The sequence below is a fragment of the Colossoma macropomum genome, unplaced genomic scaffold (genome assembly GCF_904425465.1).
Source record: "Colossoma macropomum unplaced genomic scaffold, Colossoma_macropomum, whole genome shotgun sequence".
NCBI classification, from domain to species: domain Eukaryota; kingdom Metazoa; phylum Chordata; class Actinopteri; order Characiformes; family Serrasalmidae; genus Colossoma; species Colossoma macropomum.
Genome location: NW_023495922.1, coordinates 930,359 through 949,743, shown reverse-complemented (window position 1 = coordinate 949,743; position 19,385 = coordinate 930,359). Strand labels below are relative to the sequence as shown.

Genomic DNA, 19,385 nt, shown 5'->3' with positions numbered 1-19,385 from the left:
AGTAATATTGTTGTTATTATTATTATTATTATTATTATTATAAATATCACTGCTCTAACATTCATATCTACAATATTGAAAAGAAGTGAGACAGATGGTAATGTTAATAACCTTGTATGCCATCCAGTCCTTGTGAACTTGCAAACAGTAAAAAAGAGAAAACTACAGTGGGCCACATGTAGAACCCTGAGGAACCCCATAATAAGACAGGGTGAAAACAAACATACAACTCTTGTTATTAGCGCTAAGACTCAAACAACCTTAGCAACTCGTCCATGCACATCTAATAGCTCTCAATATTATTATTAATAATAATAAAAAATATTATCAACATAAATATTACAGTGAGCTCTAAAATTTATGTCTACAAAATTGAAAGGATGTTACAGACATTAATGTTAATAAACTCATGTGCCATCCAGTCATTGCACACTTGCAAACAGCAAAACAGAAAAAACTACAGTAGGTCACATGTAGAACTCTGGGGAACCCCATAATAAAACAAAACATTGTGTTTAGTGCTATGATTCAAACAACCTTAGCAACACATACGCATGCATGTAACAGCTCTCAGTATTGTGAGTATTACAAATATTGCACTGATAATGATATCTAGAAACATCAGAAGGATGCATGGCATCCAGTAATGTTAATAACTCATAACTGTGCCATCCAGTCCTTGTACACCTGCAAACAGAGATAAAAGAGAAAAAAAAAAGAGAAAACTGCAGTGGGCCACATATAGAACCTTGGGGAACCCCGCAATATGAAAGGACATACATACCACTCTCCACTTGAGAATGTACTCGACAATGTGGGCAGTTGAAGGGGGATTCCACTGGATGGGGTGAGAGTTGGGCTGGTTTCCTGTCTCGGTGATGATCACGCGGACTGGAACTGTTGGGTGAAGTTATAAATATGATTAGCATAAAAACGCAACCATAGCTGGACTCGTTGTCTGCTAATGTGTGCTCCTGCTTCCACTGAGGCTTGTGTATCATCCAAGAGAGATGGACCAGATTAAAGTCCCACAAGAGAAAGCAACAAAGCAGGGATAACAGTCCAGATGTTGCTTCATAAGAAAACAGTTTGATATGATTTATGCTACATCACTTTTCCTGGCCTGATGGCTCCATCTCAGAGTTCATGTAATACTGAAATAATAATTGGCCTTCAATGCTATTGCCATTTTCTGTTTTACATGTTTATATATTTATGTTGCAGGTCATAGAACAAGTTGGTAAAAGATGCTAAGAATTCTTCACATTGACTTAGCACTAAAAATTATATGTCCTTCCAACCCTGGCTGTCCAGCGTCGATTACGCACCTGCTCAGACTCTGACACAGCTGGGAGCAATTTAAAAAATGAGCCTAGTTTGAAAGATACTAAACCTCTGGCTAACATGCAACACCCTGTACTGTTTCAGAGCATAAAAAGTCTTACATTGAGTTATTTTAGGTCCACCCAAACACAGCTTAACCTGAAAGCACATGTTCACAGTGTCCTTTCCCTCAGAAAGGCCAGATAATCATTTACAGACGGTTATCAAATACTGTTGCAGATATTATTGACAGGTCCTGAACACATGAACCATATTAACAGTTTAAGAGGCTAAACAACAAAAATAGACATAACTGAAAAGTAAAAAAAAAAACTATGGAAAGCTTTACAAAAAAATCCAAAATACTTTCAAAAAGTCTAAGTGTACATTAAGGTGGCAGGAGATTTAAGGTGGCAGTGGATTTAAGGTATAGGTAAATGTAAAGAGGCAGTGAATTTAAGGCCACAGTGGATTTAACATATTAGTAAAGTTAAGGTGGCTGAGAATTTAAGATGGCAGCGCATTTAAGGTAGCAGTGGAATTATGGTAGCAATGGATTCAAATATTGATGCGGTGACAATGTGTTGTCCTGTGCAAAAATTTGGGCGCCCCAAGTCAAATTCCATGTTGTGTTGATTTTCTAAACGCAAATAAGTAACATCCTCTACAGAGACCACATTCCTGCACATTTTAATAAACAGTTACTGTTTATTTGTTAAATTGGACATGCCATTTTAAGCAAATAAACTGCCCACTATAATTTGCTGATGAAAAGAAATAATAAAAAGAAATAAAATAAAACATGTACACTGACCGGGGGTGTTCAAACTTTTTGCATACCGTAACACAGTAAGTCTAATTTTCCAATAGCCAACCTTAATCAATCTCAAAGACTCCTTCAAAGACTTTGAAGGTCTAATGCTAGTGCTGTACTCTGAATGACACCGGTGGTCAAGAAGTGTGGACGAGTAATTAACGTGCCTTTTGCCACAACAACAAAAGCAACAGCAACCGGTTTATGTAGTGCTGTAAAACTGCAACAACAAAGAAGAAGGAGACGGGATTAGGCACAGGCGCCGGTCTTCAAAGTGTCCAACCTCCCTCTCTACAGAGAATGGAGGGAGGAATCAGACTGGCCATGCTAAATTTCAAATGGGATGCTGACAAGCAAACAAAAGGGGGTAAACAAACACAGATTAATGATTAGAGGGAAGCAGAAGAGCAGGACAGTGACTGATAGTGTCAACACTGCAGCACTTGCATTGACTAAGGTCCAAACTCCAAGCAAAGTGATTCTGCAACTTTTCAGGCCACTAACACTAACAGTGTCTCCCTCACTGTGAAAGTCAAGAAAAACAGTTCAAAATGTTTTCTGACGGTCAGTAAAGGAAAGATCCGGCATAAAAGGTGGATGCTAACTTTATTATTGATCTTCAGTAAACATATCATGATATTTGTCATTTAATAGGAGTGAACTGGGCCAAAATACTGCCATTGGGTCTAATATACTTACATTCATTATGTGAATACACTAAACCTCAGAACAAGGTCACTGAGTAACTGTGTAATAAATAGATAATAAACCCATAAATTGTTACTTCAACTTACTCAGCTCCAACAGGTCCAATAACTTACACACTTTCATAGCCTAAGAATAACTGAGTCGGTTTGCACTGTAGTCCATGTATTTGCTGGATAATTAGCCTTAGGATCCATTAAGGGCTTAACCTTATAGCTCCAGTGTAGAACTAAAGTCCAACTGCTGCACTTCCAATAGTCCAATCTATGGACTTCCAAAATTCCAACTTATGGACTTCTGTAAGTCCAAATCATGGAACCTCCAAAAGTCCAAATATCATAATATGGACTTCCAAAAGTCCCAACTTAGGGACTTCCAAAAGTCTATACTTTCAGATCTCCATAAGTCCAACTTATGGACGTCCGTAAGTCCAACTCGGGGAACCTCCAAGAGTCCAAATATCATAATATGGACCTCCAAAAGTCCCACCTCGGGGACCTCCAAAAGTCTGTACTCTTAGATTCCCACAAGTCCAACTTATGGACTTCCGCAAGTCTGACTCATGGAACCTCCAAAAGTCCAGATATCTTGATATGGACTTCCAAAAGTCTCAACTTAGGAACCTCCAAAAGTCTGTACTTTTGGATTTCCGTTAAGTCCAACTTATGGACTTCCATACGTCCAACTAATGGAACCTCCAAAAGTCTAAATATCTTGATATGGACTTGCAAAAGTGCCAACTTATGGACCCTCAAAAGTCCAACTTACGGAGCTTCCAAAAATAGCTACATAGAAAACTACACACCTGAGGACTGCAGAGGCTCGCAGGCCAGCTCTCCAATGCCATTTCCATAGCAATGGCATCGGTAACGGATGCCTTGGATGTTCTTGTCCCATGATTCTCCAATCTGGTAAAACACCTTGGTCTCTGGCTCCTGGCACTGATCTGAGGCAAGAGAAATATTTGTGTTAGCAAAGTGCAAAATGTCCTCTCTCTCTCAAGCCATCACACTGTGTAGGAAACATCTGCTCTTCAGAGTGCCGGGTTTCCCTTTGAAGAGATTTAAGTGGTTTAGAGAACAAAAAGATGTTCCTTTGGCCAGAGTACCAACAAAGGCATGGAGGTTCTGTCTTCATTGCTCTCACTCTTACTCTAGTGCCCTATACAGCAGTGATTCAGTGAGTAAAATACTAGCGAAAGCTATTGTTCTTTCAGTCCATTGAAGAGAATTACAGGAAATTTGAATCGTTACTGCTAGAACAGTTGAAGAAGAAGGTCAAGCTGCTTTTGAACTTGTTTACTGTGCACACGTCTCCAGAGAGGAGGACGGAAATGAAAGGAAAAATGAGCACACACAAAATGCACTGCCTTACCAACAGCGTCGCATTTCCAGCGTCCGCGGCCCTGGCCGAAGCAAGTGCAGTTCATCATATAGCCCTCGGTGTGGCGCTTGTCGAAGTTCTGGTTCACCTCATATGTCACTCCCTCTACGATACACTGGTCTGGGGAGGAAAATATATATATAACTTCTAGATAACACATAGCATGATATATCACATGAGGTAGTACAATAAAAATAGTACAAAAAAATATAGCACTATAAATGACATAATTATATATATATATATATACACACACACACACACACACATAGTGGCTGCTAAGGTGTTGCTAGGCCATTACTATGGTACCCAAGGTAGTGTAATACCAATAACAATAACAATAATAACAAGAAGATCACGAAAAAACAGTAAGTTGTCTTCCTCAAGCCAACATAAATATATTGTATGTTACACATATACTATTCATGTTATGAAATCATTATTTAATGTCTAATACTGTAACTTATTAAAATACATCATTCATTCGTCTTTCTCTTTATACGCAAGCTCAAGCTTTTGACATTCAGATATATACAAAAATGCATTAATGCAAACGTGGAAATTAAACTGCATACATTTTTAAATTGTTGCACTTGCATATAAATGATTATGCTGATTATAACTGCTTATGCTGATTAAGCAATTATCGTTGTGACCAAAAAGGTAAGGATGGCAATAAGCCTCAAGAGGCCATACATTACAGTGGTTTCACAATGATTAAGAGGTGTTGTTAGACACATCATGAACCAATAAACAAGCCTTGCATCAAGCAATATAGCTTGCTAATGGTAGGCCATAATTGCCAAGCATCATTAATAGCGAAGATCATTCCTCCTTGGTGCAATAATAAAGAATTCATTTAGCTTTTGCGGTCATCCAATCATTAGAACTGGTACTTCTTTTCATAGTGGCAGCATTTAACGCGTACGAAAGGTGAATGAAACAGAACAGCTTGCCGCACCTCGGAGCTGAGAGTAGGCAATGCAGCTCCACTCGCCGCGGCCGTTGCCCTCACACTTGCAGCGCATCATGTGACCCATAGTGTCGTGGCGCTTGTCCCACTCGTCACCCTGGCGATACATCACATCATTGACCGTGCAGATTTCTTCATGAGCTACATGGAGAGAACACAGGTCAGAGATTAAACATGTGGCCTCACTCTGAGTAAGATAGTGTGCTTGAACACGTCCTGTCAAATGACACGTTTTGTTGATTTTATTATATGAAAATGGGTTAATGCATCATCTGCTTAAATATGGCATTTTTCTGCAAATTTCGGCCAAACCTTTGCACACGACACACGAAAGTTCAGGAGGAGTTTATGCAGTCAATACCAGTTCAGTTTAGATGTACCAGATTAAACATGCTTAAGTGCTTGAAATTGGTTTCTAAAACAAACATAAATAGCGAAACTGCTGACTTCAAAAAAATATTTTGAGTAATTTTCATTTTAAATGTTGAATTACAATGGTTATATCACTCTAATTACTATATGTACCTCGTTAAAGTTTAATTAGTGGAAGGCGTGTCCTGGTTAATGCACTTGAGCCAATCAGCTGTGTTGTGAGATGGCAGAAGGTCAGTATTTCTGATTGAAGTATCTCCATATGTGTTACTACAATAGCTAGTAACTTTTACAATAGTAAAAAAATAGTAACAATAAGGAAAATGTGCATGGATATATGCACTGATCTCAGCCAGACACTGTCCTTGGCTCGGTCTTGGCCTCAGCCAAGTCCAGTAGATGCTGCTTGAGGGCGGACCCTGTAGCCCTGGTCAACAGTGCCACAAATTAACGACTCATTATAACCGTTATAATCGTTCTGCACGTATAAAACTCCCACTCTTATAATTACCCTTACATCCTGCTCCTGAGAGCATTTGCAGGTTTTGAGTTTAACAGCCTGGACTCATGAGCGACCAGTTCCATTAAACAGCTATTACTGTCCATAAACCCGAGTTCTTGGAACAGGTTCAGAGCAATGAGTCAGCGCAAGTGACAAGCTAGAAAACCAGATCCTGGCATGGATGCTAGCCTATGCGAGGATTCAAGTGGTATATAAACGTAGCATGAAGCAAATATACGTCTTCAGCCCTGCATTAACCCAAATCCAGTTAATCAGAACATCTGCTTGTTAGTTATGTACTAGAGCTGAGGTTAAGGTAGCAATGTAAGTAAGCAATGGAAGCCTATAACCCATCATTTAGCTGTGTGTCTAAATCATCACACATTTGTGTCAAACTGTGTTCAGTTAATTGAGCTACGTTACGTCTAGTAGACTTGCTTATGTGGTTTCTGGCACTGTATGTTGTATGTTACGGATAAAAATTGACAAAACAGTATTTTGTATATATAATAGTATATCTTACAATACTGCATAAGCAAGTCTATCAGGCTCTCTTAACTAATAACTGATTAAAATTTATACTTTCAGTGAATCTTTTTGTGATTTTAATGGTAAACAGGGTATCCTTAGGCCATTATTAAAGCTGTATTCAGCAGATTTTCCATGTGGGGGAGCTATTAGTGCTCAAGTTGCTTTTGTGAGCGAGGAAACTCACACCAGCAGGAGCTCACAAATGCACATATGTTTGTAGATACAAATTTAATGTATATGAAGTAAATGTTAGCTGTTATAAATCGCATGTACATGAAGAAAAACTAAATTTTAACTGTTTCAAATAGTGTGCATATTAAGTAAAATCAAATGTTAACTTATTCAATTTGTGTGTACATAAGGTAACATTACATGGTAACAGTTTCAAATTGTGTATATTAAGTAAAATTAAATGTTAACTCTTCCATATTCTGTGTAGATAAAGTGAAATAATGCTGTATGTGAAACGAATCGCATGTATGTGAGGTATATGGTTTAGTTTAACTCTTCCAATAACATTCAGTTAGGCTTTACCATGGAATTCACTATAAAACTGTAGCATACAAAGTATATGCCATTTGAATATCTGTAACAAATTTCAAATGTCTCACAGAGCTGACTTAAGTAGTACAAATACTGTGTGGGACATGAATGCTACCAGTAGCTAACATAACACTGAACATCCCATAGAAGCACTTATGGAAATTGGTGTTATCAAAGCGGTTTTACTCAAGGTACGTATGAAGTGAAGACATCTAATACTGCTATATAATGATATTCAGGGGCGTGACAAGCTTGTGTCAAGTATTAAATGGATGTTTCTGATACCCACATATAACTGGATAACACATAATTTAACACATATTTGATAATAAATAACTCCTATAATTACTGGGTTATTTATGACATTATGATATATTTTTGGCTCATTATATACTCATTTTTTGCCACATATATTTTCGAAGACCTCCTTTTTGTCTTTAAGTGTGTTTTCCAAAGGCTTTGTTTAGTTATGCCTTTTTTGCTGTTTGGCCCTCAAGAAAACACTGATTACTTGATTAATTATCAAAATACTAAAATACAATGATTAAAATGATTATTAAGGTAATGGAAAGCGACAGCCCTTAAAGTCTATAAGAGACTCCTTAACAATTCTACAAAGTTTGAGGCAAGTATGTAATGATTTAGGCTAAGTTTGTACACCATCTTTAACTTCTTAACTGTCTCTACGAAAGCTCAGCATGGTCAGCCATTGCTAAAGATGAGGAGCTGTCCTCAGAGTGTACCCACCAGCCATGGGGCAGAAGCCGAAGCGCTGCTCTTCGTCGTAGTTGGTGGTGGTGCCGCACCACTTCATGCCGTCGCGGCGGCCATCGGCGGTGCAGTCCGTGTAGTTGCGTCCATTGTAGATGAAGGGGAACTGGCACAGGGCGCCGTTCGAGTTACCACCACGGGTCATCACCACCACTGGGGGAAGCGAGAGACCAGAGATAAACAACGGCTCTTTAAGCAGGAATTTTTTACTTCATACATCTTTTCAGCTGCGTTCCAGACTAAACCAGACGTCATATTATGGCTGAGGCTTAATGTTATGCTCTGCTCGTTTACAAGAGCAAAGCTTGAGCTGAGGCTTCAAGCAAAACAACAGCTTTCCCTCGTTATAAACTTATCGTGCAGTATAGACTGATCAGCCATAACATTAAACCACCTCCTTGTTTCTACACTCACTGTCCATTTTATCAGCTCCACTGACCGTATAGTTTCACTTTGTAGTTGTACAGTTACAGACTGTAGTCCATCTGTTTCTCTGCATACTTTATCACCCTGTTCTTCAGTGGTCAGGACCCCCGTGAACCATTACAGAGCAGGTACTATTTGGGTGGTGGATCATTCTCAGCACTGCAGTAATACTGACATGGTGGTGGTGTGTTAGTGTGTGTTGTGCTGGTGCGAGTGGATCAGACACAGAAGTGCTGCTGGAGTTCTTAAACACTGTGTCCACTCACTGTCCACTCTATTAGACAATCCCACCTGCTCTGTGGGGGTCCATGGGGGTCCTGATCATTGAAGAACAGGGTAACAAATTATGTAGAGAAACAGATGGACTACAGTCTGAAACTACAGAACTACAAAGTGATCCTATACGGTCAGTGGAACTGATAAAATGGACAATGATTGTAGAAACAAGGAGGTGGTCTTTATTGTTACGGCAGATCAAAACTGATTGCTTTTATTATAGCTAAGGCTAATCTTCAATTTATAAATACAGATACAGCATGAAAACCCAATTTCTTAAACTCAAACCAACAGCAGAAATTCAGTCTGAAATAATGTTAATAGACACTTTATTTGAAGGATACATCATTTTATGTTCATAACACATGTATAAGTACTGAATAACATTCAAAAAGGAATAATTGAGTGTTTATGAACAGCTTATGTCAGTATTTTCAAGGTGACATAAGATGTTTTATAAAGTAAGTGACACTGTATTGATGTTAAACTAAAGTGATGGACATTTGTACAATTTATAACAATGTAATGAAGCATTATCATGGGCTTGAACTCCTACTGAATCCTATATAAGACCCCAAATTGTCAATTCTATGGATGATTTCGAGCCCTCAAACTAAAATGATCAATTTTGCTGTAAATCTTCCTGTTATCATTTTAATTTGAGGGCATCTTTGATGTGAAATGAAGCTGAGCAGGTGGTTACTGCCAGTTTATCAGGCATGAATGCATTAAAACAACAGGAACGTGATTCTACTCATAACTTACTATTACAATAAAAAATAGAAATAAATATCAGTAATTTTTCAGCGACATTTTCAGCAATGCCAATTAATAAGTAACCGATTTTATCAGCCAAGCGATACAACGGTCGAGCCCTAAACTCCAGAAGGTCAAATGGTAGGAAATAAAATTAAAAACAAGAGACCGAAATTCTGCTTAAATATAAAAGAAAGGCTGAACTTACGATTCCTCTGGGTACAGAAAGAGTACTGGCCGTCAGAGTCGTAGTTGGAGGTGGTGCTGCACCAGAGCTGTCCGTCCGTGCGGCCTTCGGAGATGCAGGAGTAGTGCGTCTTTCCTCCAAATACGAAGGGGAACACACATGGCTGACCGTTGGAGTTTCCACCGTACACCTGAGACTGACCATCTGCACACACAGAAAGAAGTATTAACAGTACTATGCCTAAACATTTTGTGCAGAAAATGTACGAAGCTACTGTTACAACAAACCTGCATCACTATAAGCAGCATTTTGTGGAATTAAGAATGCTGCTACTACTCTTTTAAGCGATGTGAAGTAACTTTGTTCAATTTTATTGATAATGATGTGTCAGAAAACACAGCAAGTTTATTAGAGATTATTGAACAACTCCACACAGTTTGAGGTGACTGTGTGTTGATTTAGTTATGCTAAATGCTAATTTTGTGCATAAACTTCCATTACCTGTCAGCTACATTAGCCTTATAGCTCCCATTCAGAACTAAAGCCGCAAACATGTCTTGGCCGACAGCATTTGAAATGACAATTCCTTTAAGACCAGACTAACGCACCCCACTCTTCGCAGCCGATTCCTCCGTTAACACAGGTGCAGATCATCTGCTGGCTGCCCTGCGTTTGGACCCAGCTCATCCCGTTGTAGTAGGTGACTCCAGAAGCCGTGCGGCAGGAACCCTCTTCCTCGACCAGCTGGTTCAGGATGTCCACCTGGTGGGTCACAGGATGAACCCGAGCTGACACGGCTAATCTGGTATCTGATCAAAAATGGGAAAGACAGTTAGAGCCCCATGGCACAGCTAGAGAGTTCAAAGAAAGGCCGTTTAAAAAAAAAAATCTCAGTGAACATAATATTGTTACTGTCGTATAAAACCTATTTTTTTCAAGTATTGCTGAGATATGAAGATTTGTTACATCAGTGACAATTAGCCGAATGCCCGCGGTTCATAAATATTTGGACATCAACAGTTATTGTTACTTTAACTGTCTACTACTGCATATCAACACAAGACTATTCACATCCAAATTGGTTGAACAGTGTAGGAATTACAACCATTTGCATACATAGCCCCTACATGTTTAGGGGCTCAAAAGTAATGGGACAAACTAACAATCATAAATTGAACTGTCATTTTTAACACTTCAATGACTGCCTGCATGCTCAATTGGATCAGGTAGCTGACTTAGCCATTGCAGAACATTTCACTTCTTTGCCTTATACAGTCTTGGGTTGCTTTCGCAGTATGCTTCAGGTCACTGTCCATCTGCACTGTTAAGCGCTGTCCAATAAGTTTTGAAGCATGAATCTGAGCAGACATTATATCACTGTATACACTTCAGAATTTTCTCCTGCTGCTTTTGTCAGCAGCCACATCATCAATAGATACAAGGGAAACACTTCCACTGGCAGCCTTATATGCCCACACTATAACACTACCTCCACCATGCTTCCCAGATGAAGTAGCATGCTTTGGATTATGAGTTCCTTCTCTTCACTTTGCTCTTGTCTTTCAGTCATTTGGTACAAGTTCATATTTGTCTCATCTGTCCAGAAGATGTTGTTCCAGAACTGTACAGGCTTTTTTTCACAAATTCTAATCTAGTCTTCCTGTTTGATTGATTTAGCTCTTGTGGTAAACCCTCCATATTGACTTTAACACCTTTGGGGGGTGTTCCTGATCTGGCCAGCTGTTATGAGGATGGTGTGCCTAAGGATGGGGTTTTTGAGAGTTAACAGAGTTAACACTTGAAATCAATGTTAATGTTTCTCAACAGTCTCTCTTTTCCAAGACTTTGTTGTAGAAGAAGACTCACCAAGAGCAGTGCGTCTCTCAGAGGTGTGTCTCTCACACTTCCACTCTCCTCGCCCGTTCCCTGTGCACAGGCACTGCAGCGTGTTCCCATGAGAGTCCACTTTGGTCCAGGTCTCACCAATGCGGTACGACGCCCTTGTGTCCTGGTCATTACAGCGGTCTGAAAGAGCAGAGGAATCAAAACATGAATAAAATTGTACAATATAATACATTTTTTTGGTAATAATTTTATTTGGTACTCATAGTTCTTTGAAACAAGTGGAGGAATCTGTCGAATGTGCAGATTTCAAACTTTTGATCAACATCGGATTTGTGTTGATAAGCAGAATTGAAGATATTTAAGCATTACATATTTTATAACAACTTAGTCTTATTTTGTGGGAAAGCAAAAAACACCTTTTTTCGATATAAAATGTAAATCTAATAGAAATGCAATTGTATGCTTAACTGTGTAATTAACACTATTTCCAATTAGAACAGCAACAAAACGTACAATGACTAGGGGTGCCAAAGCTTCTGCACAAGACTCTAAATACATCAGGCGATTAGGGTCCATTAAGGATGATGAGGACTTTCCTCATAACAGCCCTCAGTCAGTACTTTCATCCTCACTCCCATCACTTTTCCCCTTCCGATCTTTGACATAAGGCACTCTTCACAGGATGCAGCTTTCCACAACACCATGTTCTCCATTGTTTCTCCATGTTTTGCACCATTTTTTCACATTTAGTTTAATGTCCTTTCTGTCACTGGCCTCGACACCTTCCAGAAGAGAGGTTTAGGAAGTTTAGAGCGTTCTTAATGGTGTTTGTTCACTCTCACTTCCTTGGTAGCACCCCTTTACAGCGCTAGACACTGGGCAGCGTGCTGTCTTTTTCCACTCGCCTGCTCCAGTCCAGCTGAAGAAAAGCTCACAGCCTTAAAGGCCCCAGTGGTACTGATGTAAGAGGGGTGCGCCCACAGTAATGATTACATGGTAATAAGAAGAATTTAGCTGAACATGTGGAATCTGACAGAAATTATTAAAAAGACCTACATAATTTTTTTAAATAACTGATGAGCAAGGACTGCAGTGGGCCAGCGGGTTTAAGCCCAACAGCAAAAAACTACTTATATACCATATAAACTCGGCCGCTTTTGTAAAACAGCAATAACTAAATATCGGCCAAATGGCTCAGTTTACACGTCAGTCCCCCAGGAATGGTGATGTGATCCCTGTGAGCTCACATGTTCCACTGGACTATAAAAGTAAAAGCTGGTCTAGCTCTAGAACCCTGTGAATGACGTTTTCTTCAGATGTTCAATGTGAACTCAAAACTTTTAAAGAAATAGTTTGGTGAAAAGTTCAGTTTGCACATTTTCTCCAATAACCCAAATGTAGTCGACCAGTTAGGACATATTTAGTGTCAGAGGTTTGCTTCTTTAGCTCTGCACTGGAGCTAACAGGCTAATGTAGCTAACAAGTAATAGAAGCATACACCAATTATCATTGTGCTAACTCCCTCCACTCGTTTCACTACAGGTTGCCTCTTTTATCCTCACCATTTTCCCTCAGGAAACCCTTGACACCATCTTAAGGGCTGTTCCACTACTTTATTAGCTCAAGTGAAGTTTATTAGATCAGTGCTCGGATGGAGTTTTACAGTAAACACCAGAGTCGACTTTGGCAGCAGAACTCATACAAAAATCATCGCGACTTGGCAGAAAAGTACTTAAAAATGCTTAAAAATTCAAAACCATAACATTCGATTTGTTGGGCTTTAGGTTACAAACTACTATCTGTTATACATCACTGCTGTTCTTCATCTCTTTACTCTGATAGCTGGCTAGTTAGCTTGCTAATGGCTAAATGGCGAACAACAACAAGATAAAAGACACTACACCTCAGTTCAACACCAATTTTAAAGCAGTTAACCACAAATTTTATGTAGGTTATGCCCAAACAAACTTGTTTGCATGGCTAGCTGATTAGCTCACTGAGGCGAATAGGCGTATAGGCGAATATATTCTCTTTTTACATGAGTAGATACTTGTGTGATGTCATACAGCATCAGGAACCATAACAGCAAGTCTGTTAGATTTTTTTAACAAATCTACACATTTTTAAGTAAGTATTCATGACATAGACATGCTAAAAGCTAATTTTCTTCATAGTCGTCCATTACTTGCTAGCTATTATGTCTTGGCTGATTGACTGTATTTGTGTACATTTAATTTTTTGCCAAATTAGTGCTTTAAAAAGCTTGAGTTTAGAGTACGTTTAGCTCACATCAGTGCTGAAAATTGGTGCAAAATATGTCCTTGGGTTTGTTCTGGCCTAGTATACGGCTGAATCCGCTGTCCAGATCTGGCCCACACACTGTAAAGTGGGTAGAACTAATAGATTCTGCCCAAATCTGGCCCAACTACATTGTTGATCCACAACATTCACAGAAAAATTGGCCCACAAATACAGACACAAGGCCAAATCATATTAAGCTGTCTAGCATCTGGCCCTATTCTGGCCCGCATGCCTAAAATCTGCCTGTTAGTCAACCACCAATCGCGTAAGAAAGCCGGCCCAAATATGTCTACTATCTGGATGAGGTTTTCACCACTTAGCTTTCTTTATAATTAAGGAACAGCAAAGCTCAGATCTATAACTTACTTCTGGAGGTGCAGGTGATGCGTCCACTACCTTCTCCCAAGCATGTGCAGTCCACAATCATCCAGCTCTGGTAAGGCTTCTCCCAAGTCTGACCAACCACATATGAGGAACCCAAAGAGGAATCGTAGCAACGCTCAGCTGCAAGAAACAATATTAAATTGAGGTCATCACCTTTGTTTGGGCAGTTTTGATTCATCAAAGTGTATCAAATATAACACAGAGCAATCCTATTATTAACTATATTAATCCTACTATTAATTATATTATTCACTAACCAATACACTTTTAATACACCACAAGGCTGACTAGTGTATTATACACTAGTATTTGTCCATATCGTACAGCTTTACTGGAAACCCTGTAGATTTTACAAGGTTCAGGCACTGCAACTCGTGTCTGACACACTTTTCAGTTATTGATCCTTTAAATATTTGCGATCAGCTCAACCACTGGCCTGGATTTCCCAGAATCCTCGCTGCTGAACTGTCTATATGTGCAACAGCCCACACAGAGCGCAAGCTGCCCCTGTTGACCCCCCATGTTAAAAAGCACGTACCGACAGGTTTGCAGGTCCACTCTCCCTTCCCGTTCCCCAGACACACACACTCCAGCATGTAGTCCCCGGTGTCGTGAGGGCGCGTCCACGTCTCTCCGATCCTGTACGAGCGCCCTCCTTCATGGCAGCGGTCTGATACGAGAAAATAAAGAAAATGGATTTCAGTGATAGTTTTATAATATTTTTATAATGGTGATAGTTTTAATATGTAAGGAACGAGATAGATGGCTGTGATAACACTGCACCGTAAACATACAGTGGAGTAAGATGCAGTACTATGTGCAGAACTTGTAGCTCCAGAACCAAACATGTTTGGGCTGCTCAACAATATGTGATCACAGGGGTCATGTAAATTTCATTTTTCACCAAATTGTGGACTGAGAAGGAGGCGTCTCTAAGAGGATTCACTTACTTGCTATGGTGCAGCTGATTTTGCCCCTGCCGGAGCCAATGCAGGTGCAGTCCCAGATCATGCTGTCTTTGGGCCGCTCGTACGTCTCCCCGACGCGGTACGACCTCATGTTTATTTTGTCGTAACAGGTCTCCTCAACTGCAAGATCAAAACCAAGGTCAGAGATAAACACTACACACACACACACACACACACACATTATCTAAGCCGCTTATCCCTCTGGGTTGTGGGGGGGTGCTGGAGTCTATCCCCGCTGTCACTGGGTGGAGGGCAGGAAACACCCTGGACAGGTCTGGACATTCACACATAGGGCCAGTTTAGCATGTCCATTTGGCCTGACCATGTCTTTGGACAGTGGGAGGAAACCCACACAGACACAGAGAACATGCAAACTCCACACAGAAAGGACGCTGGTCGCCCGGCCGGGGAATCGAACCCAGACCCTTCTTGCTTAAACACCATACACTACATAAAATTCTTGCTAGTAATTTTGGACCATTTCTATTGGTCATTTCACCATGAAATTGTAACACAATATAAAGGGCAGCTAGTGTTTTCAAGTTTCTGTCAAAAACTAAAAAAATTATATGAAGGTTTTGTTCCATTATTTGGTATACGTAACATCTGCCTTTACTGAAGAACCTGTGAAGAATGGGTGTGCAGTTCTCCAAAGTGCCTAATACTGCGATTGCAATTTAAATAGCGATTATTTTCTATAAATTAAAGTTTTCTTCGGGCAAGAAGACCAGGCCTGAACACCGTGTGCCAGACGGCCAGTTAGTTGTGGTTGTGACGTCACAGCATGGGTGCCTTTGGTTGGTTCTGACTGGTCTAACTCATCAGAGTTTGATATGAAATCGATTAATCTTTCAGCCCAACTCCATTCAACTGTAGTCATGAGCACTTTCACCTGCTGTCTGACGAACACCACAGCTTCAGAAGCTGTCTAGATGACTGTCTTGGCATGAGTCTCACCAACCTGCAGGTTTGGACTCGCATGTGATGCCCGCCGTCCCCTGACACGTGCAGAGTAAAGTGCTGCCCATGTAGGGTCTCTCCCACTGGTCCCGCACTCTGTGGAACCGGTCACCCTCCATACAGCCTTCTGCAATGAGACGAGACATTCTTTAACATTAATTCTACATATAGACCTGCAGGAGAACATCACAGTACCGCAGAGGAACTGAAGATCAACTCTGTTCTCCAAAGCAGGAGGTGTGAGCGGCAGTAAAGCAGACCAGGAGCTTATTTTTCAAATCTTCTGAATAATTTAGATCTCAACAAAGTCATTCAGAGTGGTTTGGTATGAAATGCTCCATTCTAGAAGGTCAGAATTGTTCACAGTGGTGGTGATAAGAACCAGGCGTCCACCTCCAAAAGCTCCTTCACAGAAAGTTATTACATGAAATGGTTATGAACTCACCGCCTGATGTCTGAGACATTCTTTCACGATAGTTTTGAGAAGGTGTTTTTTTAAATCCATTTATGGTGGAGGGATATATGAAGGGTGTTCTAAGCCAAAACAGTCCCTAAGGAAAACTTATTATGTCAGATTTTCCACTATTTCCCATCATCAACATTCCGTATAAACTCAGAAGACTCGTGTAGGTTCACTGGTGGTTTTGGACAGTAAATAAAATGTCTATTTTTGTGTTGTAGTCATAGCGACCCCTGGTTCCTATCACCACCACTGTAAAGACATCTGAACCATTTCACACCAAACCACTCTGAATCACTCTGATTACATCTCAAACGCTGGATTATGCAGAAATTATACAAACTTTTTGGTTCATTGTAGAGACTCAGATGTCTTTACAGTGGTGGTGATAGGAACCAGGGGTCGCCATGACTACAACACAAATATAAACATTTTATTTACTATCAAAACCACCAGTGAACCCGACACGAGTCTTCTGAGTTCATATATAGAATGTTGATGACTTGGGGACTATTTTATACATACCTCACAACGCCCTGCATGTATCCCTCCACAAAACTATCATACTATCATAAAACAGTGTTTCAGTCATCAGGCAGTGAATTCATACCCATTTCATGTAGTAACGTTCTGTGAGGGAGCTTTTAGAGGTGGACGTCTGGTTCCTATCACCACCACTGTGCACAGTTCTGACTCTGTAAGTTTATCTAGAACAGAGCGTTTCACACCAAACCACTCTGAACGACTCTGTTTACATCTTAACCACTTAATTATTTAGACATTCTTAAAAATTGGTGGAGCTCCCCTTCTATACAGTTCTATACAGAGCCTTTTGGAAAATGGTTCTGGATAGCATCAAAAAGGCTTATGCTATTGATAGAACCATAAGTTCTATATAGCACCAAAAAGGTTATGCTGTTGTTAGAACCATGAGTTCTACATAGCACAAAAAAGGTTATGCTGTTGTTAGACTCATGAGTTCTATATAGTTCCAAAATGACTTCTACTATTAGAGCCATGAGTTCTATATAGCACCAAAAGGTTTCTGCTGTTGTTAGAACCATGAGTTCTATATAGCACCAAAAGGGTTCTGCTATTGTTCGAACCATATGAACTGGTGCTAAATAGAACCCTTTTTAAAGAGGTTCTACATAGAACCATATACAACACATTCTCCATTAATCTAAAGAACCATTTCACCATGCAGAGAACCATTTAAGCATGAAATGGATCTATTTACAACTCATTGTTCTAGATAGAACCGTTGCCTTTACTAAAGAACCCCCTTTTTCAAGTAAGCACCATTTGAAAAGGACAGAAGTGTAATAAATTGGCAGAAATACATTTATTATCACTTTTAGAGAAGAACTCTGTCCAGATTTACTTCTCCCTCTGACTGACCAGCACTCAGTCCTACTCTGACTCTATGTGTGTTAAATCTGTTTGTCCTGCTGTGATGACCAGTACTCAGTCCTACCCTGCAGTCCAGTGTACCGTGTCGCCTCCTTGAACGCTGTGTCCAGCGCGACCTCCTGCTGGTCTCTGCTCCGCCCTGACTGCGGCAGACTCAGCACCGCGCTGCCGGCGCACAGCAGCAGCAGCCCGGCCACGCACCCCCGGACCATCCCGCTCTGATCCCACTCAACGGAGAAAGAAGAGATGAAGAAATAAAGCCACACCACACCGCCGACCAGGCACTGCTTTCAGCTGCAGCTCCGCCGCTGGGAGTTTATATATCCCTCCGCCAGCGCTGAGGGGCGGAGCCTGCCCGCCACGCCCACCACCGCTGTGTGCAGCACTAAATCCACCACTGTGGGTTTTTTTGTTTTATTTTATATTTTAGTTTTTTGGCAAAAGTATTTTGACATTTTGATTTATCTCGACATAATGACTTATTTTCTTGAAATCGTGATCTGTTTCCTTAAAATGTTTGTAATCCCTACGTCAAAATGATTACATTGTCTCAAAAGTAACCAGTGTTTCAAAATAATGACTTATTTTATTGAAATTTTGACTTGTTTTTTTGTTTTTTAATTTGAACTTGTTTACTCCAAAATATAAAAACAACCTGACATATTCTCCAAATTGTAACATGGTATGATAAAAACGCCATATATTTTTAAAATTTCAGTTTAGTATCTCAAAATAATGACTTAATTTTTCTAAATCAAAACATTTCCTCAAAACATTGACTCAAGATTTGAAGATAATGACTTGTTTCTCAATATTTCAACTTGTTTTCACATCTCGAACATTTCGATGACTATGCATAAATAATGACTTACTTTCTCTAAATTTTGACTTATTTTTCATAAATAATTTAATTACTCTGTGAAAATAATTACATTTTCTCAGAGTTGATCTCGTATTTCCAAAATGGTAACTTTACAGGAGAAGGAATTTTCTCAAAATATTGACTCATTCTCTCTAAATAGCATCTCAAAGTAAAGGCCTATTTTCTTAAAGTAGTATCTCAAAACAGTTACTCAATGCAGTGTCATTTGCCTAATAAATACTCAAGTAACGCATTAAAAATGCACATTTCAAGGCTTATGCACGTTATGAAGTCCCAAAGTGGCCTTTTTTTTAACCAAATCTATGTCCATCCAGCTCAGTAGAAGGCAATAAATCACAGAAACCAAACTGAAGTCTAGGAGTGAATTCTTTATTTCCACATTGCAACATATGACTGCATTAGCGCTGCTCTCCTCGCCCTCTGAGAGGGACAGTGCTGACCCTTTGGAGAGGATTAGCCGTAGCCTGTGCTGTCAGAGAAGTCCTGCGTCTCGTCAGCGCTGAGGGGAAAAGTTCACCACTCTCGGGAGAAAGCGGCTCTAGGGAGGAGAATCAGTCCCATCATGCTGACTTTATATTAGCTCATAAACAAATTCACTTCTATTACATA

General features: G+C 39.9%; 1 protein-coding gene across 3 annotated transcripts in view; it reads right to left on the bottom strand.

Moving 5' to 3' along the window:
• Nucleotides 1–18,172, bottom strand: part of fn1b (fibronectin 1b) — a 55,528-nt gene extending 37,356 nt beyond the window's left edge. For all 3 annotated transcript variants that reach the window (XM_036564048.1, XM_036564046.1, XM_036564047.1), the window contains exons 1-13: nucleotides 17,958–18,172; nucleotides 16,022–16,147; nucleotides 15,043–15,180; nucleotides 14,631–14,762; nucleotides 14,075–14,212; nucleotides 11,429–11,587; nucleotides 10,171–10,371; nucleotides 9,584–9,766; nucleotides 7,894–8,070; nucleotides 5,187–5,339; nucleotides 4,217–4,345; nucleotides 3,648–3,788; nucleotides 785–897 (exon numbers count right to left, since the gene is read on the bottom strand). In XM_036564048.1, coding sequence (XP_036419941.1) covers nucleotides 785–897; nucleotides 3,648–3,788; nucleotides 4,217–4,345; nucleotides 5,187–5,339; nucleotides 7,894–8,070; nucleotides 9,584–9,766; nucleotides 10,171–10,371; nucleotides 11,429–11,587; nucleotides 14,075–14,212; nucleotides 14,631–14,762; nucleotides 15,043–15,180; nucleotides 16,022–16,147; nucleotides 17,958–18,105 — 1,938 coding nt within the window. In that variant the 5' untranslated portion in view covers nucleotides 18,106–18,172. The remainder of the gene's footprint in view (nucleotides 1–784; nucleotides 898–3,647; nucleotides 3,789–4,216; nucleotides 4,346–5,186; nucleotides 5,340–7,893; nucleotides 8,071–9,583; nucleotides 9,767–10,170; nucleotides 10,372–11,428; nucleotides 11,588–14,074; nucleotides 14,213–14,630; nucleotides 14,763–15,042; nucleotides 15,181–16,021; nucleotides 16,148–17,957) is intronic.
• Nucleotides 18,173–19,385: the final 1,213 nt, after the last annotated feature.